At 36.9% G+C, this 27,023-nt stretch overlaps 3 protein-coding genes and 1 long non-coding RNA gene across 7 annotated transcripts; 3 read left to right on the top strand and 1 right to left on the bottom strand.

Moving 5' to 3' along the window:
- The first annotated feature begins 562 nt into the window (after window positions 1-562).
- wdr31 (WD repeat domain 31) lies at window positions 563-9,175 on the top strand. Its single transcript, XM_043240792.1, has 10 exons — window positions 563-772; window positions 1,350-1,481; window positions 1,552-1,678; window positions 2,819-2,893; window positions 3,005-3,149; window positions 3,233-3,333; window positions 3,417-3,484; window positions 4,461-4,602; window positions 4,686-4,848; window positions 6,196-9,175. Exons 2-10 carry the CDS (start codon window positions 1,435-1,437, stop codon window positions 6,354-6,356), a joined length of 1,029 nt encoding a protein of 342 aa, XP_043096727.1. The 5' UTR covers window positions 563-772; window positions 1,350-1,434; the 3' UTR covers window positions 6,357-9,175.
- On the bottom strand, window positions 6,076-9,406 carry LOC122346116. Its single transcript, XR_006251093.1, has 2 exons — window positions 9,331-9,406; window positions 6,076-6,372 (listed from the first exon to the last, which is right to left on the bottom strand). It is a non-coding gene; the product is annotated as an uncharacterized LOC122346116 (long non-coding RNA).
- Window positions 9,175-14,909, top strand: LOC122346115 (E3 ubiquitin-protein ligase RNF183). 3 transcript variants are annotated; one of them, XM_043240793.1, is made up of 3 exons: window positions 9,175-9,225; window positions 9,460-9,643; window positions 10,752-14,909. In XM_043240793.1, exon 3 carries the CDS (start codon window positions 10,821-10,823, stop codon window positions 11,397-11,399), a length of 579 nt encoding a protein of 192 aa, XP_043096728.1. In that variant the 5' UTR covers window positions 9,175-9,225; window positions 9,460-9,643; window positions 10,752-10,820; the 3' UTR covers window positions 11,400-14,909. The 3 variants fall into 3 exon arrangements, with proteins under 3 accessions (XP_043096728.1, XP_043096729.1, XP_043096730.1); XM_043240794.1 differs by lacking the exon at window positions 9,175-9,225 and having other exon boundaries at window positions 9,409-9,618; XM_043240795.1 differs by lacking the exons at window positions 9,175-9,225; window positions 9,460-9,643 and adding an exon at window positions 10,123-10,581.
- A 2,952-nt stretch (window positions 14,910-17,861) lies between these two features.
- On the top strand, window positions 17,862-25,319 carry tor4ab (torsin family 4, member Ab). Of its 2 annotated transcripts, none has more exons than XM_043238501.1 (3): window positions 17,862-17,986; window positions 20,837-21,178; window positions 23,008-25,319. In XM_043238501.1, the coding sequence occupies exons 2-3, from the start codon at window positions 20,861-20,863 to the stop codon at window positions 23,821-23,823; spliced, it is 1,134 nt and encodes a 377-aa protein (XP_043094436.1). In that variant the 5' UTR covers window positions 17,862-17,986; window positions 20,837-20,860; the 3' UTR covers window positions 23,824-25,319. The 2 variants fall into 2 exon arrangements, with proteins under 2 accessions (XP_043094436.1, XP_043094438.1); XM_043238503.1 differs by lacking the exon at window positions 17,862-17,986 and adding an exon at window positions 17,998-18,093.
- Window positions 25,320-27,023: the final 1,704 nt, after the last annotated feature.

The raw sequence follows: 27,023 nt of genomic DNA, 5'->3' as shown, positions 1-27,023 counted from the left end.
ACATCTAGGTTTTTTTGTTTTTTTTGCTTTAAGGACTGAAGTAAATTTTTTAAGACTACATAAATGCAGTTTTACTTGGTACTAGTATGGATATACATGGCCTATATTTAAAAACTAAAATTACAGTGCACAACATATTGCATCGTCCAGATATGGGTGTTTTTTGTTTATTTTTATTCATTTTAATTCTATATTTAAGTTAATAATTCTTGCTGAATAGAGGGCTCGTTACTTTTTACCACAACATTTTGTCCCTAAACACATTTTTCCCATTCAGAGCATAATTTCTTATGCTAAAGAACAACAATAAACCCCCCAAAGGGGACAAATATGTTGTTTAAATAAATAATAATTGAGTTGATTTATTTTTGATGTACGATTAGGACATTCCTATTATTATTAGCCTATGCGTAAACCTATGTATGCATTTTAATTTAATTAGCCCAATTTAGCTTCGTTTACTGTTTATTTTCTGTTTCCTTTGCTAAACGCATTCGTATTTCGTTCAGAAAAGCCATGTGACCTGAAGCCCCGCCCCCGGGCGCTCACGTGACCTCGGTGCTCCTGGTAACAGCGAAAGCGTCTCTCGCGGACAAGATGAAGTCGGGGAGCCCCGGAAGATTCACAGCCGAAACGGTTCACGATGCGCGATAAATCCTTCGTTCGCGTACTTTCATAAAGCTTCGACATAGCATGCACAGACGCGAGCCCTTCACAATAACACTGACACGCTGACAGCGATATCCGGCTAAGCGTCTTAAGGCTTGGGACGGTAAGTTTTGTTTTGGTGTCGCGAACTTTAGTGCGTTTAACGTGGGTCTGCAAGTATCCAATGCATTTATAATAGCATATGCTTGGAATAAAATCGATGCTGCATGCAGTTCTTGCTGATTTGCTTTCATCTGAGCAATGCATTTTGCACAGGTACCTCCCTCTCTCTCTCTCTCTCTCTCTCTCTCTCTCTCTCTCTCTCTCTCTCTCTCTCTCTCTCTCTCTCTCTCTCTCTCTCTCTGTGTGTGTGTCTGAATAGCTTTTTCATATCTGAAGGTTTATGGCAGGAGATGGAGATATTGGTTTAGCCAAATATTGCCATATTGCATCTTACTTGTTACCTAATGCGATGAGGCACTAATGCACTTAATAGGATTCAGGTCGCCCTCCCTGTCTTCCTGTAGCTCTCAGAAGCAGGCTGTGTCCGTACATACCTGAACCCAATACATAACTGATTACCAGCTTATGCTAGAGACACAACATCAGCATCTGTTCTAGGCAGGCAGTAGCTCCCTTGTGAGACTGCCGGGGACTTGACGTCTTCATCAACAAGTAAAAAAACTGTGCAATTCTCACAGATCCCTAAAGAGTCTGGAGATGCCTTGCGCTGCGGAGAGATGAGAGAGACCTCCTGATAGCGGGTGATTAGACGCCCATACAGGCATGGGGAAACTACAGAGCAAGTTTCGGCGGCGCTCGGACCTTTACAAGTGAGATATGACGAGTATCGGTGTTTTGGTTGTGACCGATTCGTGGTTACTGAGGGTGTGTTGTTGACAGGGCCAAAGAGGGGGCGGAGCTTGCACCCGTGCACCAGGTAGTGCAGTATGAACCCGCTCACACGGATGCCATCAATTGTGTGGTAAGCCTGACCTCTGACCTGTGCGTGTCAGGAGGGCATGACCAGGTGAGCTGAGGTTTGAAGATTCAGTGTTGGGGATGGGAAAAGTTAAATGCGAAATTGCTTCAGCACGTAATTAAATTGCACAGGTAGTTGACCCTTTGCTAAGCTCTTTCCACCTTGGTTTACTGCGAGTAATTTATAAAAAAGAAAAAACCGATCGAATTGTGGCATTTGCACAGCATTTTAATAAAGTGAACTTTTCAGATGAAACATATATTGTAAACTAAAGTCTAAAGTCAGTTTTGTTTATTAAATAAAGTATAAATATTAGTTAAGAAACTTGTTCCCTCAAATGACTCAAATAAGTCAATGCTAAAAATTGAAAGAGAAACGATGTAAGCAGGAATAGAAGTGTAATGTACATGCAAAAAATAATGAACATTGCAAAGCATATCAGATTGCTAACATTTACAAAAAAAAAGGTGAAATGAAAGACTCAAAATCTGAAATACAACAATGTTGTTCAAAGGATTTTTAATGTTTTTAAAACAGGTTTCTTATGCTCATCAAGGCTTTATCTGTTTGATCATAATATAGGAAAAGTGTAATTTGTGAAATATTATTGCATTTCAAAATAGCAGTCTTCTATTTTAATATGCTTTAAAATGTAATTTATTCCTGTGAAGCAAAGCTGAATTTTCAGCATCATTACTGCAGTCCTCAGTGTCACGTGATCCTTCAGAAATCATTCTAATATGCTGATTTATTATCATTGTTGAGACTGTGCTGCTTGTTCTTTTGCAACATGTGATACTTTATTCAGGATTGCTTGATAAATTAAAAGTTAAAAAGAACTGTATTTTTAATGGTTTTTTTATATATATAGATTTATTGTGTTACGATATAAACTACTGTTGAAAAGATATATGTATATTGTCGACTGTTTCTCCGTAGCAACCACCCATAGCAACAGCACATGCTAAAACCACTTAAAAACCCTTAAACGTCTTAGCAATAGCATAGCAATTGCTTGTGTAACCTTAAGAAGCACGTAAAAAGTTAGTTTTGTATTTCGGATGCCACCGTTGGCACAGAAATTCCACATTCCACATTTAAATCAACAGGCAATGATAGTCGTAATATATTTTTCAATGGTTGACCTTATGTGCATTTTAATATGATCTGGTGACTGTTTTCGCTCAGGCTGTTGTTGTCTACGACTGGAGAGCTGGAAAACTGTGTAAATCGTTCCAGGGCCACAGCAGAGAGATTACAAAGGTAAAGGCAAAGCTCCGATTTATTGTAGGAACAAATATTGCTTCATTATTTCATAAACATAGTGTGTTTTATGTACTGTGTGTATATAAAGCTCTCTGTTTTCCTCCCTAGTTATGTTGTTTTAAAGGTAGTTCCTTGATCTTCAGCGCGTCCCGTGATAAGACGGTGCTGATGTGGGATTTGGGTCGAGATACAGAACCCACCCAGGAGTTTTGTGGCCATGAGCTCGTAGTTAACGGAGTAGCGGTAGGCCCAGGTGAACAAACCCTCGAACAACAACAAGCTACGACCACAAAATCTCAAACACCAAACCGTAACGTGGTTTTATTTACGTCGTAGATGGCTCAAAGCTGTGCACAGGCTCTCGTGATAACTCCATGCGCCTCTGGGACATCGAGTCCGGAGAATGCCTGCAGAAAAACACGATCTCCCGTAACCTGGTTAGAAAGGCTGTCTTCAGACACTGGCTTTTGATATTCTCGTGTATGCGTTGTGTGTACGAACGCGTGCTGATCTGTTTCAGGTAACTCATCTGTGCTGGGTACCGGGAAGCACATCTATCGTCCAAACCTCAGAAGACAAAACTATCAGGTCTGATCGCTGCTGGTGAACAGTTATTGTTTACACAGATGCATTTCTCAGGAAATATTTGTTAAACAAATAAGCTACATGATTGTGCAAGTTGTATTACCATTATTGTATATACGGTATATTTAGGCCCTGCTATTAAATGTTAGTAAAAACCAATAAGCAATTCATTTGTTACAGTACTTTTTAAATTTTTTGTTAACGTTTTATTGTTTGTTCATGTCAGCTTAGGTCTATTAAATAATATTTAAAGGAATATCATGTACTAAAAATGTGCTCACCCTCAACCGTCATGTTTGTTTCTTAGAACAGATTTGGAAAAAATTAACATCACTTGTTCACCAATGGATCATCTGCGGGGAATGGGTGCAAACAGCTGATAAAAACATCACGATAGTCTACAAGCAATTCCACGCGTCCATCAATTAACATCTTGGGGATGGAAAAAAATATTTGTGAGCAGCAAACTCATCCATCTGGGTTTTTTAGCTGCATGCCAAAATAAGAGTCCATAATTCATAATAATGCTTCTTCCGGCAGAAAGAAATTCACGCCCCCTTTGTCCTCTCACATCAAAATCCGCTGACATGCGGTTCTTATTAAGAACTATTTTTCACTTATGTGCATATTTCTCTCTTTAATTGGAGAAAGCAATATTACAGATATTCTTGCCATGAAGTTAAAGGCATCTTGATGGTGAATTTGTTTCTTACAAACAAGCAGCTTTTCACAAGTCGTTCGTTGATGCGCTGGACTCTATGATGTTTTTATCAGCCGTTAAGACTCTAATTCTGACGGCACCCATTCGCTGCAGAGAACGTTTTGCTGAGCAAATGATGGCGCGCAAAGTGATGCCCATTGAAAGCATTGCTATAAGATGATATAAACATTATTAACACTATATTTTCTTTAAAGCTGCCTTGAAACAACCCGTATGAATGTTTTTGAGGTGTGTGTCGTTGTGTATTATCTGTCTCAGGGTGTGGGATAGCCGTACCTGGCAGGTCACTAACACATTTCCGGCAAAGCAGTATATCCAGACACACTGTGACATCAGCTCCAACTGTTACCACCTGCTGTCGTCCAGTAATGGCTTCGGCGGTCAGGGTTGCGAAGCCACGGTGAGTGTGCGTACGGATACTGCCAGCACGAAGCTCTCCGTGTGCATGAATTGAAAGATCTGCGTGTTTATGCCCGTGTGTAGCTGTGGGACCTCAGGCAGCCTGGCTGTAAGGTGACCGAGTACAGAGGACACCTGCAGACCACCGCATGCTGCGTGTTTGTGCCTCCCCGTCCCGGATGTCCTGCCCTGGTGGCGTCATCGTCGTATGACAGCTCAGTAAAAATTTGGGACCAGAACACTGCAGGTAACACGCATACGCCTGCAATATGTTTTTTTAAACATAAACAAGTGAACTGGCCGGCTGGCTCACCGGTTAATAGGCCAGCTTCCTGTTTATGGAAGTCAAGTCTGAAAGCGCTCGAAGTTGTTTAGTTAAGAGAAAACGAAACTTTGACAGGAGCCAGACTCAGCTGGGGATGTTTATTCATCCCGTTGACATATATTTAATTGAATATAAATTAGGTCAGTACGTTTTTTTTGGTTTGTTTTATATGGAAATTGGGACTTTTATTTAGCAATGATACGTTACATTGATTATAAATGACAGGACTGACATTATACTGTTACTGTGTGTGTGTGTGTGTGTGTATTAGTGCTGTCAAAATTACTGTGTTAATGCAACCTATTAATTTTTATTTGGTAAATAATTTATTGCCGTTAATGCAGGGGTGGAGCTTAAAACTCTAGGTTGCAACTTATAGCCCACTCATAACTGCTATTTCTATTTTATTTTATTTTTTGACCAGAAGTGCATTTATTCAGTTGCATCCTGTATCATTTCATATCAAATCGCGAAAGAAACTACAATGTTGTGGTCAGTCACGGTATTAAGTTATTAAAAAGGCAATTAAAGCTTGTATTATGCATGTCATATGATATATATGAGTTACATTAAGAAAGCTTCTGAAATGGTTTTCAAAACGGTCCAGGAGCATCTCCCCCATCTAACAGACTTTCAATTAAATTTCTCAAGTTCACCTAAATTAGAAGTTATTTTTAAAGCCCAATAAATTTTAATTGTAATGTAATGTTTAACAACTATAGTCAATTTGTTAAATATTAGGTCATTTTCTTTATAGGGAAATCAGAATTACTTTGTATCAGCGATACTGGCCTTCAGTCATTAGGCATTAAACAAATATATGTTGTTTTTTTTCATTAATTTGAAGATAATGAAAAGTCAATTTTAAAAACTTTACTGTAAGGTGGGATTACACTTAATTCGTTTTTAGAAAAATGTGCGATTGACAGCACTAATATTTATGTTTGCATAAGGATTACGTACATTTGCCAATAATCTTGTTTAAAATCCAACATATTTAGATAACCATTGGTTAAGAGCTGTGATTTATTGTGAATGATACATATTTGGCAGGTTTTAAAAAATGACACAATTATGCTTTAAATAAGAATGTCATAATCAGCAGCTGACACTCTTTCACATCATCATTCACTTGAGTCATGCTTTCTGAAGCAAAAATCTTACCCTAAACTTGTCAAGCTGGTTTAATCGTAAAAAAAAAAAAAAATAGTCACATCAATTCAAAGTCTACATGGTTTGACTCTGGTCTCCTTCATATTCTCTCTTCAGCATGTTTGTACACATTAACTCTGGACGGTTCAGGGCCTTTGGTGTCTCTGGCTCCGTGTGACTCCAGCAGTCTCCTGTGTGCCAGTTTTAACACAGGACTGCACCAGCTGCATCTAGATCAGGGAGCAGTGCCCAGCCTCACTGAAGTGGCTCGCTTCTAACGTCCATCTGGACCACCTGGAAAATCACACTGATGAGTTAAAATGAGCAAATTTAATAACTGGAACTCCTGGGAATGAGAATGTACACTGCATTTCCAAAGTACTGTACGTGGGCACCATATACTCGTTAAATAAATAGGTCATCCAAAAATGACTATTTGCTAAAAATGTACTTGTCTAAAGCCATCCAAGTAAACACTCACCAATGGATCTTCTTTAGTGAATGGGTGCCGTCAAAATCAGTCCATACAGCTGATAAAAACCACTCCAGTCTGTCAGTTAATGACTTGATTAGTTTTTGCTTTCGTCAGGTGTTTGGACGGCACCCATTTACTGCAGAGGGTCCACTGGTGAGCAAGTCATGTAATGCTGAATTTCTCTAAATCTGTTATGATAAAGATACAAGGGTGAGTAAAGGTTCTATTTATGGGGTGAACTATTTCTTTAACAAGTTGGCCAATAGGAGCATAAACGATTCGAAATGTTCCAACATTGTCCGCGTATTTGTCGTGCACCGTCGTCTGAATACACAAACCAAGGGTGTAAAAACATAATTAATATACCTAAAGCAGAGAGACCATGTAAGTGGCTGTGAAACTTCTGCAGATATTATTTGCAATATGGCTTAATTCAGGGGTTAAAATAATCTGATAAAAGATGGGTGCTGTTTTTTTGTCTGTGTGTGTGTGTGTGTGTGTGTGTGTGTGTGTGTGTTACTGTGTAAAATGTATAAATGACACTCAACTTGAATATGTTTTCGGAAGCCAGGAGTGTAAAGAGCCGGAGTAATTGTACTCATACTGTATGTTAACGTATTATTTTACAAAGTTATGCTTAATTGTACAAGACTTAATAATTAGCGCGCTTAAATCCCTACAATGTTTAAATACATAAAAATGATTGTGGTTTAAAACATTTAAAAAATATATTGTGTGTGTCTTACTATATAGCTTGCTGAGCTAAAAAAAAAAAAGCCAGTGAAATAATTTTTTACACACATCTACTTTTCTTAGAATTTTCGAAACTGCCAAATCCATTTAACTGTGAAAAATAAGTGGGCACAACAACATTTAACATTGTGAAGAATTTGATTATAATAAAACCAATTTAAGATGTGCAGACTTGACTTTAGATAAACGGAGTTTCTGGTATTTAATGCTTAACTGCAATTAAATGTGGACTCCTTTTTATACATTCTCACAAATATATTTTCAGCTGGATACTTTAACATGCCCGTACTCTACCTTGAGTATAATTTCCCCTATACTTGTTGCACTCCTGCTGGAGACCTTTTATTTGTACTTTTCATTAAGTAATTAGGTCAAAATGATTCACTGCCAAGAGCGTTCATACAGAATGCACAAAGATGTGAAATCTCAGTCTCTTCCTCTCCCTCTACACACACACACACACACACACACGCACACTGACAGTTGCATTCACACAGACTCAGGGTTTGGCAACATGGGAAGCTGAATCATTTTTCACATAGAAGCTGCTAGAGTTTACAGAAACACACACATAAACACATTCAAACATTTATGTAGACAGCTTGGTCTTGTGTTTCACACACAGGGAGCATCTTTTGAGATTATTTTGTTAATACAAAAACAGCAGATTGTCCCAGAAACAGATGATCAGATGATCAGATGATAGAGAATGTTAAAATAAGTGATGCAATGTGTTTTTTGTGATTGTTGTATTTTAAAATATATTTTTTTTCTTGATAATTAGGACTGTCGTTCCAGAATAAAAATATTGCGTTTTTTTGTGATGCCAACATGGCAATGTTGATTTGACATGTAATGAGAACGTTTAATGTTTTTTTTCCACAAATATACCAACCAAAGACTGTTTTGTTTTATGTCTTTTATTATTGCATAAATATACAGCGACCCCCAAAAAGCGTTTGTACACTTAAAGTCACTCTTAAAACTGCTAGAATATCATTGCATTAGATAATAAAATCAAAGCAACTGCTGCTAGTGTTTTTCTCAAAACAAACTGCATTTTATTTATTTTTATTTTATATAATGTTGTACTTGTTTTTGTTATATTCATGTTTTTATTGTATGCATTTATTTTATTATTTAAATTGAATTCATTAAAAAAATATTGTCCTATGTTAGGGGGGCATTGAATTATATTATTTTATTTTATTATTTTAGCTTAGTATCTTGGAATCAGCGGATATTTTGGTCATTTAAATGTAATTTGATCAGATCGAATGCATGAAATTTAGCATTTTTCAACAGCTTGCTTCAATACTACATTTCGCTGTGTAACGCAATGACAAGAAATATATTTTAAAGTGTCCAAATACTTTTTGCAGCCGCTATCTAACATTCAGAGACTTTTGATGAACAAACCCAGCAAGGACATGCATGTATTATGGAATGTTGTTTTAACGATACAAAAAGATGTGAAGGTTACGCTGATGCTCTTATTTGACTATTATGTAAATGCTGAGGTGTGGAGTTATCAATTTAAAGGAAATGTTTATGTATTTGCACGTTGTGTGAATAAATGAATTCAACTGAATGAAGCCAGCACCATTTTTGGCTCTTTTTGCATACAGTCACAGCAGGAAATGGAAACATACGTGAAATAATACGTGTAGCTTGAGCTTTGTTTACGAGTAAGAGTATAAAGAGCATTTGCATCAACAGAACCAAACCTTTTCCCTTTCGGTATTGATAAAATGTTTTTGGTGTTTTTTTTTCAAAATATCACCTTAAAATGATAAGAACATGTTTGCATTAACAGAACTGTAACAAAATGTTCTTTTGAGCAGAATTTCTTGATATGCAGCATATATCAGCACGGTACCGGTGAAGTAAAGATAGAAGGTTTTTGGCTCAAAGCTCAGGTATGTATTCTCTATGTATTCCCTGTTTGGTTCTCTCTCTTTTTCAGGTCAGGATTGTAGAGTTTACGCTGCCGATCTGCCTGGCGGCTGTATTTGACTACTCACTGTGCATTTCCTCCTGCCTGCTGCTCCAGTATTCAAATGCTGCCATTCTTTACACCAGAGGTAGAGAGAGGCTAAAAAAGAAAGAAAGTGGTGGAGTGACTCTTGGTGTTTTTGTTGTTCTATGTAAAGCATGTCAGGAAAAGCGTGGTAGGTGTACAAAGAGGGAGAGACGGCACTGAGAAAAGACACGGGCGCATCTCATTCTCTCCGAAAGACGCAAACTACAGCCTCAACGTCCAGGACGCCTGCCTCATCTGACGGGGTTAGAGAAGAGACGTCTTGAGATGAGTGAGTAACTGGATCTATACATCATGTGAGTGCATTTGTATGTCTGCTTTTTTTAAACCGAGTAGAAGTCCTTGCTTGACTTGATCATAGTTTAAATATACTGCACAAATCCAACAGTTTATGAATCTCCAGTTGAAGACCAGTGTGGTTAAATGGGATTATGCCATTAAAAGAAGAAGGATTTGAGACTGAGACGGGTTTGGAAATCTAAATGTGTTATGCATCTCAGTGAAAAACCTTCGGGTGTGTTTTATGAACACATGCATGAAGGTAAATGTAAAGTAATACATTTTCAGCATTTTAGACTGTGAAGCAACTCAAATGCTTAAAAAAATGAATAATACAATTACAATTACATGTATTAGTAGAATGAGAAACATTGCTGTTAAAGCTAAATGCATTTACGCGCATATTATTTGACTATACTGCCATCATAAATGTAAACTATGATCAGTTGAGGCCAAACCAAAGGTCATCTGATGGACCTCTAACGAAGCAACCCAATCCTTTCTAGCTGCATCATGGGCGTCAGTAATGGGACACCCTTCTGCTGCTTTGCATAGTTTTGGGCCGTTCTTTGATGGAAACCTGTAAGCATTTCCAAGGCAAATCTGTTATTGCGAACAGATCTAGTACGTGGGCAGAACAACAAACAAGGCTGTTTACCAGTTGCACTTCATTCTCTACAACTGATAGAGATGGTATAGAGAGGGAATAAGGACAATCCATCCAGAGCAACCTGAAGTCAAGCATCTAGTTTTGCAAGCCGAGCAAAATCCTTGTATAATTTTCCATTTTTTGTATAATTTTGACATTTACATGAATGCATATAGCAGATATTTCTATCCAAAGTAGGATATGAGAAATTCACCACAGAGACAATCCAAATTTTTTGCTTTTTTTTAGCATACACTTTTAATCAAAAGCAGCTTGCAATAAAGGAGCATCAGCAAAATATATTGTGTAAGACAAATATTTTGTTTATACTATTTTATTTTATTTTATAGGTGACTTGCAATACAGGAGCGTAAGAAATTTGTCACAAAGCCAATAATATTTTAATGCATTCGTTTTTCTGTTGGTGAAGATAGAAAAAAAACCCATGAAACTGAACTCTTCTTGTACTTCTTCAGACTTGCCACATTGACATGGATCTTGAAGATGCCCACTGACGTCCCTCTCCCTCACCTCCTCCCTTTGTCATGGAGTCTGACCCGAACTCCCTCCGTGACCCCTACAAATCTGTGGATGACAACGTGGAGCCCCCCGATCTGGAGTGCGCCATCTGTTTCTGCCAGTTCAACAACGTCTTCAACACCCCTAAGGTCCTCCACTGCAAGCACACCTTCTGCCTGGAGTGTCTTGCCCGGATGAACGTGAAGTCCACCCAACCCGACACCATCCAGTGCCCCCTGTGCCGCGCATTCACCCCGTTACCCGACTTGGGTCTTCCTAAGCTAGCAAATGACTCCACGGTGCTGTCTTACCTCCCGGCTGCCATGCAGCACGTCTACAGCATCCGCTTCAACCGCAACAAAGGCAAGCTTCAGGTGAAGAGAGTGCCCAGCTCTGCCCCGGTCCTGACGCAGACCGTCAGCCAGTCTCTGGACGTCGGGAACCCAGCGGGCTTGGAGGGTCAGGTGGGCAGAGAGGGGAGCAGAGAGAGGTCCCTACTGATGACCGTACTGCGAACTCCACTGTGCAAAGCTTTCATCATGAGCATGGTGGCCATAGTGACCGTCATTCTCACCATTGTCATCATCATCACCAACAGGAAGTAAGCCTGAATACTTCGGTTTTGTGCGCTCGAGGATGCGTGGGGTGGTGTAACCTTTTTAATGACGTGTACAATGTACACAAAGATCGCACATGCGCTTTGAATACTTTTTTGCACTATTTCCACGAGGTGGCGACACTGGCTCGGCCCGTTGTTTGGCAGTCGACAAAGAAATGAACCAAGAACAGCAAGAAACTACGACAAAAACCGTGTAGACTTCGGTATCTCGCTTGCGTTGAGCGCATGTGTCCACGCACTCTGCAAATGGCTTTGAAAGACTGTGCAAAGTATACTGTGGGCTTTATTATTACTGGCACTGACTCCATCTCCATCAAAAGGTCAAATGACAGCACAAAAAAAACAAATAGACAACATGACAAACACATTTTTGAATTTTTCCAGGCTAAGCAAATCTGAATTTCCCTTGTCATGAAGTCTACTGCAATATTTAACAACTAAGGAGGATAGTGGTTACAAAAAAAGTACTGTCATGGTACCATGGTGTTTAAGTGCCACTACTATAGTAAATGTGCAAAACATTATAAAGCCTTGTACCTTGTGTTTCTTGCACATAGTCATCTGGTGGTATGGGTTGGTAATAATACTGAGATACTGTAAACATATGGTACTCTTTGGTATGCTCAAAATTCTTCAAGGGGGTCTTCATAACTGTACAGTGTCTTAACAAAAATGTATAGTGAGTACTACGTTTTCAAAATATTTATACAGTTGTAGGTTATCAAAACAATCATATACAGCAAGTTGTGTAACACAATGTCTTTAACACAGTAAAGACGGGTTTGTCCTGTTTTTAAAACAGGTGGTTTTTAACCTTTTTGACTCAAAGGCCTCCCATCAGACAACATGACATTCAAAGTGTCCCAATATAAGGTATTTCAGGTGTAAGTACAGCAAGACAAAGCTTTTCCCCCAACTTTTTTAATCAACACATACTGTGAAAACCACAATACTTTTGTGATACCAGAAAATTTAAAATAATAATTTCAGTTTACGTCTTTATTGTAGGTTTTTACCAATTCAGTTTAAAATCAATTGGAAAAACTTTACATTTTTGTAGGTTATACTTTAAGGGAGGAATACTATTTAAGCTGTTGCACAAGCTGTGCAAATCTTCCCCTCGCGTCGTTTTCATCCACGTTAAATTCATAAATATAATAGAATTAGATAGAATAAACATTTTTTAGTTCCACGTCCTCCTCCCTGAATCGAATGCCTATACTGCACTAAATTATTATTTATTTGCATGGTAAAAGACTAAGACTTGATTGCCAGCCCTTATGAAAATTAACCATGGTTTTATACAACAAAAAAAAATGTTGCAGCGCTGATTTTTTTTTGTATTTATTTTTTATCTTTTACACTAGCTACCCGTTTTGTAACCACAGTTTTACTACAAATGCTTTGGTTAAGTGTAGTAAAACCACATTATGGTTATCATAGTTTAGCCACATGTAGGCTAGCTAACCTTTTTAGTGTGTGTGATAAAACCATGGTTTATTTTCCTAAGAGAAAGTATTGTTAACATGTCAGCACGAAGAAAATGAATATAAATAGGCTAAACACAAATAAGAAAACGCTTTCTTAATTATAATAATTAGTTTTATTGTGCATGCTTGTTTACTACCTTGATGAATTGTTTCAGTTTCTAATACCAGCACAGCTATTAAACTCTTTTTGTCTTATTTCACAAAGCGATCACACAGCCATAGCATTATCCAAGTCTGTCAGAAACGACAAAACGAGCTCAGATCCGACGCCCCTCGCGCGCACCAGATGGCGTCCTGTCGCCAGAGTTCGTTCACGGAGCTTCAGTAACGTGCTGCTGTCTGCGTAATGGAAAAGTACCAGAGCCCTGGAGCTGCCCCCTCCGACTCTCTTTGCCTTGTATGGCTGACAAAACCAAACAAACCACTAAAAAGATGATGAGTGCCATCTGAAACCTCAGAAATGGGGAAGCAAACTTCTGTGTAACTTAAGTGACCTAAGATATGGAGGATGTGAGGAAAAATAAATGAGGAAACCTTTTGCACTGAACTAGCTGGACTTTTTCAGAATTTTGCAATGATACATCATTGTGCTATAGGAAAGATCTAAAAATAGCATGAACGCAATGACTCCATAAGCTCTCATTTAACATTAGCTAATGCGTTAGCATTAATGCAGTATCACAATGATCCAGAAGTAATCCAAGCAGCTAAAATACAAGTCCATAAACCGTGACAGTGCTTCCTCAGGGACAAAAAGTCCTTCGGTTTTGGTCCTCTCACATCAAAAATCCACTGACATATTTGTTTTCGCATGTAAACAATGCTTGATCTGTTCGTATTTGCACTGCTGGTTTAGATGAGGCAGGAGAAAACAATATTATGGCTAGAGGACTGTTGGAAACAACAGATTAAAGTTAAACCATCTAGTTGGATTTGTTGGTGAGAAACAACTGTTAACTGATAGACTGTGGATTATTTGTGATGTTTTAATCCGCTGTGATGCTGATTGTGATGCAGGCTAATGCTATTTCTATGCTATTTATAAGCAAACAGACTCAACTACGTCCTGAACAATGTGAGCTGAGTAAATGTTCAGCGTATTTTCATTTTGGATGAACCGTTCCTTCGACTAATCTTTAAAATGAGACGTTTTTGTAAAGTGTTTTGGAAATATCTGGTCTTAAAGTAAATGTTACAGTCTGGACTGATTATAAGCCATGCTGGTTGTTTCTGCGTGGATTCGAATCAGATGTCCACAGCTCTGATTTAGAGGCGGCTCGATTGTTTTAATGTACTGTAGTGAGGTAAACGCTGGGTAAGACTGATCAGCAGCGATTCTTCCAGCTGGTGAAGTCATAACGCATCATACATCTCTGCCTTTGTATTGTCACAGCTAATGCTAAAGCACGTCAGATGATGTTTAAGCCAAAGCAAAGACTGAGCGGACCGGACTGTTTGTGTTACTACTCTGCTTGTGAATTACAATGCACAATTGTTCTTTTGCTTTGAATGTGTTACTGATGTAGAAAGAGATTTCATTGAGTGTGTGTGTGTGTATGTGTCTGTTTCATTCAACTAGTGTGGGCTGGTTATGTGTGTCCTTCATGGGAACTGGCAGCAATTTTGTCTGTTCCTTCTCTTTGTGGTCAGATTTGTTTTGCATGTTGAGTCTATGTGTGTGTGTGTGTGTGTGTGTGTGTGTGTGTGTGTGTGTGTGTTTACTATATGAATGAGAGAGAATGAGAGTTGTGGCACACTGCATAAAGAGCTTTTATTGATGTTTAAGAACTACTAAATAATGTTTACCACAGTTATACTGTCTTTAGTGTTTTCTTTGTTTGTTTGTTTGTTTTTAACAGAGCAATCTCCATAAGTAAAAAATAAAAAGATGACTTAACTTAAAATTCCACCAAGTTGTTCAACCCATGAGTAAAGTCACATGCCTCTTTTTTGGTCAGCTAACACACTTTAGTATGTTGAAAATCGGTGGAATTGTTTTTTCTGTTTCATGGAAGATTTTTTTCTTTTTTTTTTTTACAAATGACAAACATTAATGGGTAAGTAAATAACCTCAAAAATGGCGTTTGACCAGTTGGACGACATTTGAGGTCATTTTGTTGGTCTGACAAGAGTTTTTCAACTTTTTAAAACTGTAATACATTCTTGTGGTGAAAAAAGCATCTTTACGCCAGTCTTTCGGTGTCACATGATCCTTCAGAAATGATTCTAATATGCATATTTTATGTTCAAGAAACCTTTCTTGTTAGTATCCATGTTGAAAGCAGTTGTGCTGCTTAATATTTTTGTTTTTATCAGGATTCTTTAAAAGTTCTTTAAAACAGCATTTTGTGTAACAATGTTTTACAATTATGAATGCTATAGGTTTTAGTGTTAAAAACGCATTTTGAATGAAAATTTTTACTGATCCCAAGGATTTTAATACAATAGACCTAATAACAGTAACTTTATGCAGAACTTTTTATTTTTTTCATATAGTACAGTAAAGTTGGTAATTTTGCTGTAAATCTCAAAGCTGTCAGGTTTGGGTCATTTTTACATTTACGTTTTTATTGAAGACTTTGGAAACCATCCCTGGAGAGAAAATGAAATGCCTTAACCCGCTGAGATGGTCCCTGCAATGTTTTACAGCAGAAATGTCACGAAATGGCAAACAAAACCAAGCGTCCTCCCACCCCGCTAAATCAGCTCTCCGCTCTTTTAGTCAGATGAGCGAGTGTCTCTTGTGTCTCTGAGGTCAAGGCCGGTACAATCCACCACAAACAAACAAGCAGTGTTACTCATACAGCGGGTTTTCCTGATGGCTTTCTCCCAGCAGATGAGTAATCAGTCACCACACTATCTGAAAAACAGGAAGCGCTCTTCCTTTCATATGTCTCTCATATTCATATTTGTAGCCTATATAAATACTTATACATATTTTTACATACAGCCCCACTTTTTCAAAGTGAAATTGATTTGCGCTAAAACACGTTTAAAGCGTAACAGTGGCACAATTGTATTAGGTTGGTACAGGAAGGTGTTGCAGTTTTTATAAAGCTGCTTCATTAATCAAAAAAATACTTGGAAATCGTACTTTTGTGTGAAAAGGAATAAAAGTTGTGGTAGTTTTACTGCCTCTAGTGTTCACTGTATATATCGGACGTATTTTTCAGTTTTGCAGAAATGTATGAAGAGGCACGTATTTCCAATGAGCGTAGGTTGACGCGTAACAGTAAAATATGTATATAAGCGGTAGATTAATTTACATATAGTAAAAAAATGAAATATGAACAAACAGGAAGAATAAATATTATGAGTAATTTATTGCTATTGTGTGAATAATCATCATGTCAATCAGTAAACAGTAGTCTGATTACGAGCATTTTAAAATGTAGTATAATATTAATAATTATTATTATTTCATATAATATTTAATATAATTGAATTTAATAATAATAATTAATTGATTAATTTTGGAATCTGACTGAATAAACTGTAATAATAATAATAATTAAAATATCTATTATTATTATTATCGTTATTAAGAGTGCTAATAAATCAATACTAATATTTAATGGTAATAATTCTTAAAGTAAATATTATTATAATAAATAATTGAGTGTGTGTGTGTGTGTTCAGTAATACATTTATATTATTTTGATTTATTCTAAATGTTTTTATTTAAAAATATAATAATAAGTAATATAAGCAACTAAAATGTTTAATATATTAATATATAAACGTTTTATATATTTATTATTTTATAATATTATAAATCGTAATATTTGCAATAAAGTACTGCAAATTACAAAAGCGTTGCCATATAATGTTGCCATGAAAACATAAACACAATGTTCACTTAAAATCGTGACTCGAGCAGTCATTCAGTTTTGTGTACAAACAGACGTTCAGATGACGAACTAGCGTCTGTCAGGTGGAAATTTAAGGACGCGAACTTTCATGGATGAAATCGCGGTCTGTTTCTGTCTGGACACTTGGACTTAGAATTCCTACTGTTCATTAATTTGTTAGGAATCCTGTTGCCTCAAGCAAAATTACCCTAATTGAATAATTAGTGAAATAGACTGCAAATAATGCAACATAAATTTGTTTTCTGTCCCACCCACAGAGCGGTTATGTAAATGTTATTTAGACAATATGTGAACAATGCAGATGGGTCACTCAAAATGATTGATTTACTGGTTCCTTCACTCATTCAAAAATGTGTTGCGTAAATAAATGCTTATTTGTTGTTTTCAGCAGGTAAAAGGCCTAATTGTACAGATGTCCTCCTGCAGCTGATTCATACTTGTGTCTTTTTGCTGTAAAATCTATACTTTTATATGCAAGTACATATTTCAAGATGAACACTACTGGACGATGTTTACTTGATTATCCATACATTTTTGTACAAATCATGTTAAAATGTGATCATTAAAAGTGGCTTATCTTTCAGTCATCATTTATTGCACTGCATAGAATGCGAAACTAAAGCGCTTTGATCACAAAGCATTTCAATATCTTAAAACATATTAATGAGAGATACAGAGTGAGTGTAAAAGCTATATTATACTATATGAACTACAAAAGTCTGATGGATCAACTCTGACATTCATAAATGATATAAGTGTCAGGCTTTAGTAATTATATATATTTTAATTATATATAAGTGTCGTACAGTGTCATCTCTGGCAACATATTGTGATGAAAACATAAAATGTTCCTTATATAATATGCAAAGCTGTTTAATTTGACTTATTTTAGGGGTCCTCTAATACTTAAAAAGCCATAAATATTAATAATAAGATGATTTGTACTATTCCAAATTAGCCTAAAGGTTGCTTTAAAGCATGCCCAGTTTTCTATGTGATTTGCATTGTGGCCTTTCCCATCTGAACATGTAGGTACAGTTTTCCAATGACCCTGATGTTTGCGGTTTATGCCGTATATCACAGGCAGCGAGAGGGTGGAGCTGAGATGGAGTGAACGGGGTCGGAGTGAGCAGGTGGACAGCGCTGGTGGAAGAGGGAATCTCACCGACATCACCACCACGGAGGAACAGAAGGAGCAGGAAGCAAGCAAGGTAACACTCTCTGTCTTCTCTCTCTTTCGTTTGCGATCTCAATGACTCACGTATCGCTCTTCATTGCGTGATATCACCGCAGCTGATACCAGACTGATCCATGCAAGGTAAAAGCCCATATTATATTGCATATCCGCATAATCAGACAAGTTCAGGCAATGTGGACGAAAATGAATCAAATTTTTTGGAATCGAATGCATCATTGGAACACCGTCTTTGTACTTTAAAAAAGGTTACGCTATAGAAGCATTTTTGGTTGCCCAAAGAACCAGTTCCTAAACTAATAAAAAAGTCTTCTCTCAGTGTGAAGAACTGTTCTACTTTTAGGAAACCTGGATGTTTGCACACTTTTAAAAAGAAAGGTTCTTAATAGTCATTTATGGTTCAATGAAGAACCTTTATATTGGACAAAAGGTTCTTTATGAGGTTTTTAAAATGATCTTCACAAAATCACATAAATATATATATATATATATATATATATATATATATATATATATATATATATATATATATATATATATATATATATATATATATATATACAGATATATGCATATATACTGAATGTTCTTTGGGAACCAAGAATGATTCTTCGATGGAATCTCTGTTTCTGAATTCATGTCTTTTAAGAGTACATCAATGTTAGTTCGTCAACAAAACATAGACGCCAATAAAGAACTTTTTTATTCATATTTGATGTTACTGCCGCTGTGCAACAGGAGCATTTGCATGGTAAAGTTTGCATAACTGACCTCACAGAGCTTTGTGTAAACAAACACCATTCTCCAACCTTCTCTCTAAAGATAAAAAGGGTCATGTTTTCATATATGCATCTACTTTTTGTCTTTTTGACACTTAAAACTGAATCTGAATGCCATTGCATGAAACAAGCCATTAATAATTAAGGCAAGACACTGCTTGTGAATACAGTAAAAGTTATATAAATATCACAATATTTTAGCAGTTCACTGATGAATTGCAAACTTTTTTTTGTATTACAAGTTTATTGAAATGTTGTGATGCAGAATATGCAAATACATATTTGGATTTTGGATAATGTTTTTATTATTTTATTAATACTTCATTCAGAGAGTACAGTCAAGGGCAACTAAAAATAAATAAAAATGATGCCGCTATGTTCACACACAAAAATAAAAGAAAATCAGGCAAATGTTATATAAACAAACCACTGTAAAAACAGAACAAAGATTTGAATTAAACTTTTATTGTATTAGTATATAGTAACTGGAGATAAATATTAGAAAACAGCCTTGAAAGACGCGTTTTATTATTTAAATCTACACATGCAAACACATAAGGCAGAATAACATAAAAAACTTTTTACTTTTTACTTTATTTTGAAGTAGAAAGGCTGGGGGAAAAATCTACTCGGTTGATCTTTGTTTTCATCACGGCTTTGAAAAATGATGTATTACACTAATTTACAATGTCATACTATGTTGTGCATCAACTTCCTGTTGTTCCTTCCTTTGCATTTGCTGTAAGGTGAGCGTACAGTAATGCAAAACAGTAAAGTCATCACACACTCACATACTGTATGAGAACATAGCCTGCTCTCTTTCTGCCCAGACTTGTGGAAGACGAGGAAATACTCTTCAGGTCATATGTCTAGTAATGTCTAGTCCACTGTCGAAAAATACGTTCGGACTTTCCCTGCATGTGTGGATCTTGAGCAAACGGAAACTAGATTATAGAAGTTGTGTTTGATAATGCAAAAGATGCCACAATTATGATGATGTGGTTTAGTTAATCATGAGTCCTCGTAATCAGTAGATATGTCTTAGGTATCTTCTTTAATGTAAGTATAATAATAAGTCTAATAATATATGTTCACCTATGTATATTTTCCAATTATATAATTTTCATCTACCTGGCAAGATGTTTATATGCCAGATGCATGAAAAATATTATTATGAATGAATTAATAATTGATTTATCGTTGTTTTAGTATACTATTTATTATTTGTAATATTTGCAACATGTAATATTTGTAACATATATTTGTAGGTTTTTTTTCACTTTTTATTAAAGTTTTCATTCACTTTTATGCTAGTTTTAGTAATTTTAATACTTCTACTTATCAAAAATTAAAATAAAATAATTATTTTTCATTTTGTTTTAGCTTACTTTATTTAATATTATACCTGTAATCAACCCTGAACCTTAAAAAAAACAGAGCTTACCTCTATAATTTAACCAATTTGTATTGTCATGAGCATGTATCATGTTTTATGTGACTTTTTTATATATATATATATATATATATATATATATATATATATATATATATATATATATATATATATATATAAAACATTTATAACATTTTATATTACATGCATGCTGATTTACAACCACACATTTCTTGTCAATACTGTCAATATACTCTAGAATTACAACAATCGCTAACAAATTATAGCCTGTAACAGAAATGTGCTTTTAACATGAGAATAATTTCATACCAGAACCTTAAAAAGCCTTGAAAAGTGAAAACCATTCATGAGCCAATAGTTAGACTTTAAAAGAGCAATTAGGTTGATTTAGGGCCGTAATACTTTATGCTTTACACTTTTCTTGCCTGAGGTTCATGCTCTACATCCACCCTCTATACACACACACGTCTATTGTTGCCAAATCCAGCTCTTAATTGCCTCTAATTATCAAGCATTTGCCAAGATACAGCAAAACGCAAAGCAAGTCACGCTACCTGCCGTGACCTCTACCAGAACTGCATGACCTTTGAGGAGCTCTATGCTATAAAACACACACCTGATGTGCAATACTGTTTATATATCAGTCTTATGTTTGCTTCCCTCGGTTTCAAAGGTGGTGGACTCTGAAGGGGTTTCAATGGATGCTCAAGTGGAAAAAGAGAGAGGAGATGAGGAGAAGGAAGGTGGGCAAAGCCCGTCTATCCTCTCTCCACAGCTAAAAGCCATGATGCGGATCAAGAAGAAGTACCTGAAGAGATCTAATTCAGTCAGAATGATCCCTAATTCGGCTGTGTCTGATGGGAGTTTGCACCCTAAGTGTCCCCAGACCAGGAAGTCCAAGCGCAGGAAGTCCCGTGTGCTGTTCCCAAACGACACTTTAATATACAAGCCAAAGAAAGAGCGCAGCGGAGCCAAACCTTTCCTGCTGCTCTTTAGCGTGATCGTCTTCATCCAGGTAATTCTGCCTGCCTTTTTGCTTATTGTCACTTATGTGCCAGAACTTATGATAATGATAAAAACAATGAAACTTGAATGAAATTTAACAGAATTCATAACTAAAATTGCTATAACTGAAATAAAAATAAATTAAAGGTAAATGAGGGAAAAAAAACAAAAGCACACATTTTCTAAAACATACTAAATTCTGTTATGCATAATCTCCAAACATTTATTTTGCCATTGATTGTACCATGTCTGTGAGCTTTTTATATGCAACAGATGTATGGTCCCCAAAGATCCACAAGAACTGCCATTAAGTAATGTTTCTATATTTACACTTACATTTACATTTAGTCATTTTGCAAACGCCTTTTCCCAAAGCGACTTACAAATGGGGAATACATAAAGGAGGTGTTCGTAATACCATCCTCAGGTACTGTTCGAAGAAGTACAAGCTGGACAAGTCCGAGTTTTCAGTTTTTGTTTGAAAACCAAAAGGTATCCAGCATTCTGGATAGAGGTGGGAAGATCATTCCACCAGCCAGGAACAGTGAACAAGAATGTTCTGGAGGGTAGTTTTGAACCTCTCTGTGATGGTACCACGAGGTGTCACTCACTTTCAGATCTCTGACTTTGGAGGGGATGTGGATTTGTAATAGTGAGTGAAGGTAGGGGGTGTTGAGCCTGTTGTATTCTGAATCATTACTGAATCAGGAAGTCCAGCCAGAAGAGCACTGCAGTAGTCCAGCCTAGAAATGACAAGGGCCTGGACAAGAAATTGTGCAGCATGCTCTGTAAGAAAGGGCTTGATCTTTCTGATGTTGTGTAATGCAAATCTGGAAGATCAAGCTGTCACTGTAATGTGCTCTTTGAAAGTTAACTGGTCGTGCCGAAATGTAGGCAGCCTGAAATCCGTGCAGCTACCATTGGATCATCAGCATGGCTGTGGTAGGAGAAGTCATGTACCTGAATGATGGGACCTAGTGATATAGTGTGGAGAAGAGGAGGGGTCCAAGAACCGATCCCTGAGAAACCCAAGTGAGCAGTTGATGAGTTTTGGATACCTCTTCTCCCCAGGCCACCCTGACTTACCAGTGAGATTCAAACCAGCAAAGAGGAATCCCAGTGATGCCCAGTGATGAGAGGGTGGACAGGAGGATCTGATGATTGACAGTGTCAAAAGCAACAGATAGATCCAGTAGAATAAAAGCTGATGATTTGAAATCAGCTTTAGAAATATGCAAGGCTTCAGTGACTAGAGCAGAGCAGTCTCTGTTGAGTGGCCACGCCTGAAACCCGACTGCTTAGCGTCCAGTTTGTTGTTCTGTTAAAGAAACAATAATACCTTGTTGAAAACAACCCGTTCTAGTGTTTTCACTATGAACGAAAGGAGAAAGACAGGTTTGTAGTTTTGAATAAGGGAGGTTTTCAATGCAGGTTTTTTGAACTGTGGAATTACCAAACCTGCTTGAACGCAGTGGGGAAAGTTCCTGTGAGAAGAGATGTGTTGAGCTGACTGCTTATTGTTCTGGTTTTATCAGAGAAAAATGTGGCAAAATCATCAGCAGTTATAGAAGTTATGGGGAAAAATGTTCTGAAAAGATTACACATGTCTAGATTTTTCAGATGACAGAATCTTTTCATATCTTTCAAGGAATCTGGTGAAAAATCTAGCGTGACAAAGACTTTTTACACAATATATTCTTTTGCAAGTGCTTTCTTTCACAGAAAAAAACAGTGGAAAGCTCTGATGCAAAATTAAGGCAAAGTGTTAGTAATAAATGTGGTCATAACAATGATGAAATCATGTAATACAACTTAAAGATTCTGTTCCTGTTCTCCTAGGTCTACAACGCTATTGAGAATCTGGACGACCATGTGTTGAAGTACGATCTGGAGGGTTTGGAGAGGTCTCTGCACAGGGAGGTGTTTGGTCAGCCAGAGGCGCTAGAGGGGCTGATGGAGCATCTGAACGACTACCTGTCCACTTACGCCCACCAGCAACCCCTCGCCCTGTCTTTGCATGGGGCGTCAGGAGTCGGGAAGAGCCACTTGGGTCGCCTGCTGGCACGCCACTTCCGCTCCGTGGTTGACGACAAGCTAGTAGTGCATTATTTATCCAAACACCACTGCCCCCTTCAGGACGCGCCACAGCACTGCGCCACTAAACTAGCTAAGCGCATATCAGAGGTAGTAACTCGAGCCGAGGAAGAGGAGCAGATTCCATTCTTCATCCTGGACGAGGTGGAACTGATGCCTCCTCCGCTGCTGGACATCCTGCAGACGTTTCTTCAGTCCAATCAGACCAATGAGTTTCTGAACGTGGTTTACGTTTTTCTCAGCAGTCTGGGGCAAAGGGAGATCACAGCTCACGTTCTTCAAAACGCCTCCACGGCCGGGGCCCATAAACTGCTCCGACGGGCACTGTCTCTCATTCATCCCCTGTGGACGGAGCCCGCGGTCGAACTCGTCCCCCTTTCCCTGCTGGAGCGGGAACACGTCATACAGTGCTTTCTAGAGGAAATGACCCTTGAAGGGTTTTACCCCGACATCAGTCATGTAGAGAGACTGGCGGATGAACTGGCCTATCACACTGCAGCTGGAAGACTGTATGCAAAAACTGGATGCAGACAAGTAGTGGGAAAAGTAAACCTGCTTTGAGAGAGCTCTAGAAAATGTGCACTTTTTCCATTATTCAGCTATTTTCAGCAATCATATTTTAGCGACATACACTACACCAAAATACTGCTTCGATTCAGCAAGGATGCACTAAATTGATGAAGAGTGACAGTGAAGATGTTTATAATGTTTTAAAATAGTTCTAGTTTACATAAATGCTCCTCTTTTTAAGTGTCCTCTCAACAAAGAATGCTAAAATAAATGTCACATCTTCCACAAAATATTAATCAGCACAACTGTTTTCAACATTGATTATAAAAGTGCAGCATTGATTTCTGAAGGATTATGTGACACTGAAGACTGAAGTAATGCACAAACTTGAGAGATATAATCTTGTCTTTTTTTGTATAAGTTTTAAATGTTTGTTTTTTTATATTGTATTTATTATATTGATGAATTATTAATCTATACAAGTATCTGATGTAAGGCTGATATGACAATAAATGTAATATCAATATCAACCTAATTAATAGCTGCTGATTCAGCTTTGCATCACAAGAATGAATTACATTTTTATATATATTTATATTTTTTTAAATGCAGTAACATTACACAGCAGCGAAGTTCAAGTTGTGGCACTTAAATTGTTGTGTAAAATATTGCTTTTTGTGTTTTGAAAAATTGTATTATGTATAATTTGTGTCTTTTTATAAAGCATTTCTAAAAATAAATATATTTGTAAGGAATATTTGGTAGAATGAAAGTATCTTCAAAGAATGTTCAGTACAGGTACTTACAATATTTGAGTCAAATTTTGATTTCCATATAGAAAAGATGGTTCTGCATTTTCATCATAACAGTTTATCATATCATAGTCTGTAGCTATGAATTTTAAATGTAAAAAATATTTAAATTGAGTTAAATTGAGTTATACCGTATATAGAAGCATATGAAACTGCATCAACTGTCTGTGTTTGACAGCCATGTGTTTGTGGCTGTTTTTGCTTGCTTCTTTGGGTTTGCTTCCTCTGCTGTGATTGGCAGGTTGGTCTCGATTTCACCCTTGTGTGTATATGTGTGTGAGAGACAGAAGCCTGGTTACCGCCACAAATCATTTTGGATCCCAATTACAAAGCCCATACCTGCCTACAGCCCTCTGTCTGAGAATGCTGAACATAACAAGATTGACTTTTAATCACTGTGAGAGACAGCTGAAAAGCGTATGTCACGCGAGGATCACCACACATGCACGCTTTCCATGTGAAATTAATTTGTTTAAATATTCATGGATTTTCCACTGTGCAAAAGTATTTTTAACAGTCTTTAACTTTTTCGTTGTTATGTTTCACACTGTTCATATTAGCCTGTTTTTAAGACTAATCTATAGGTTTAGCAATGGCACCACAATTCTGTGTAACCCAGGGTTACATTTGTGCTAAATTAACACGTGCTCGTTTCTGAAGCATCATTTTAGCAATTATTTCGCATAATTTTGTCAGTTTAGTCTGTCTGGTTCAATAAATGAATATAAAACTCTTTGAACAGATGTGCTGGTATATTCTATTGTATTGTAATTTTTGAAATTTAAAAATAGTCTATAGTGCATTCTAATAGTATTGAAAACATGCCTTGATCATTCTGAAGTATATTATTAGTGTACTTAGATGTCAAATAAATAAGGATGCATGAAAAATATACATTTAACATGTGTATATTTTTAAATGCACTATTGTTTTTCATAATCAATACTTCAGTGGAATAGTTATATTATATTAATTATATATATTATATATTATATTCATTTTTAAAAGAAAATATATATACTGTATATATATATATATATATATATATATATATATATATATATATATATATATATATTATTTTTTTTTTTTTTTTTTTTTTTTTAATTTTTTTTTTTACTGCACACTTTTCTTACTGCAACTAAAGCACGTGCACCTCAGTTGTTGAGACATGCATAATCTTGACAACAGCATTTACAGTCAGTTCAATTATGAGCTTTGAACTTTTAGGTAAATCTGCGTGGTTCAAAATAGTTTGGTGAAAAAGGCCAATGGAGTCGCTGGAGGGCTCAAATTTTCTTGTCTCACACACTCTGAAAGGAAAGAATAAAGTACAGCAGCACCCCAAGAGATTTAGAGTTTGCAAAGAAGCATCGTGTGTGTCATTTGGCAATGCAAGAGGAAAAACTGAAAGGTACTGTAACAGGTCAAGCGTGAAGGTTTGATTGTGCGCCCGATCTCCAGATCGTGAGCAGCTATTGTGAACAAAGAGTTAATATCCGAGGGAAAGTGGAGATGAGGGCCGGTACATTCCTCTGTTTCGTGGTTCAGCCCAACGCCAGACTAGCTTTGTATAGCTGCCAGCAATTTTACTGCAACAGGATCTTTCAGTGCTCCAGAACTTTCCACTGCATTACTGTGCATTATACAATAGATTTGCTGCTTTATTAAACCGATTGTAAATATCCGTGTTTATTGTTGCGGACTGCAGAGGAAACAGGAAAGCATAGTAATGCAACCTGAAAAACCCCAAAGTACCCTATTAACTACTAAAAAAACACTGCACTAAAAAACTGAAATCTCTCACTCCTGCTTTTGCAAAGATGGAGTTTCACCCAGAGTGACGCAAATCACAGGTCTATTAACATCAATTTTACCTCCTGTGTGGAAGTGATATCAGTTTCCTGGCATACTTACTACAGAATGAACTCCATCATTTTAGTCAAGTCAAGCGTCACTATTATTATTGCTTATGGTAAGTGATTTAAATGAACACTTTGGCATTTGTTCTGCACCATATATTCTGCACTATTAGAAAAGAAAGGCACAAAAGTTGTCTCTGGGGGGATACCAATTTCAAAAAGATGCACCTTTTATCTCTAGAAGGCACATTTGAAGTACTAACATGCACGTTTGGGGATGAATAAGGCAAAATAATAAGGTAAAAGGCACATTCAAAAAGGGCACACCTCTATACCTTATACTTCTCCATAAAAGATACAAATTAGTTCTTCAGATGTATATTTTAATACCAAAATGGTGTGATTTAATGACTTTTGACAGGGTACCACCCCAGTGGCGGCCTTTGTACCTTTCTTTCTGACAGCGTACAGACATGAATTATCTGTGAATAGGATATGATTTGGATCTGCCACACAATAAAAGGTGAAAAAATACCACATATAAGCACAGAAAGAAGCCCCTGAGCCACGTTTAGGG

Source organism: Puntigrus tetrazona, chromosome 5 (genome assembly GCF_018831695.1).
Source record: "Puntigrus tetrazona isolate hp1 chromosome 5, ASM1883169v1, whole genome shotgun sequence".
Classification (NCBI taxonomy): Eukaryota; Metazoa; Chordata; class Actinopteri; order Cypriniformes; family Cyprinidae; genus Puntigrus; species Puntigrus tetrazona.
The sequence above is the reverse complement of the archived record's forward strand: the minus strand, read 5'-3'. Positions and strand labels throughout refer to the sequence as shown.

Bases quoted from the DNA above. Each gene is read 5' to 3' on its own strand.
- wdr31 (XM_043240792.1), top strand. From the start codon at position 1,435: ATGGGGAAACTACAGAGCAAGTTTCGGCGGCGCTCGGACCTTTACAA. The intron at 1,679-2,818 runs GTGAGCTGAGGT...GTTTTCGCTCAG, and splicing joins TGTCAGGAGGGCATGACCAG to GCTGTTGTTGTCTACGACTG. The intron at 2,894-3,004 runs GTAAAGGCAAAG...TTTCCTCCCTAG, and splicing joins ACAGCAGAGAGATTACAAAG to TTATGTTGTTTTAAAGGTAG.
- LOC122346115 (XM_043240793.1), top strand. From the start codon at position 10,821: ATGGAGTCTGACCCGAACTCCCTCCGTGACCCCTACAAATCTGTGGAT.
- tor4ab (XM_043238501.1), top strand. From the start codon at position 20,861: ATGGATGCTCAAGTGGAAAAAGAGAGAGGAGATGAGGAGAAGGAAGGT. The intron at 21,179-23,007 runs GTAATTCTGCCT...CTGTTCTCCTAG, and splicing joins GCGTGATCGTCTTCATCCAG to GTCTACAACGCTATTGAGAA.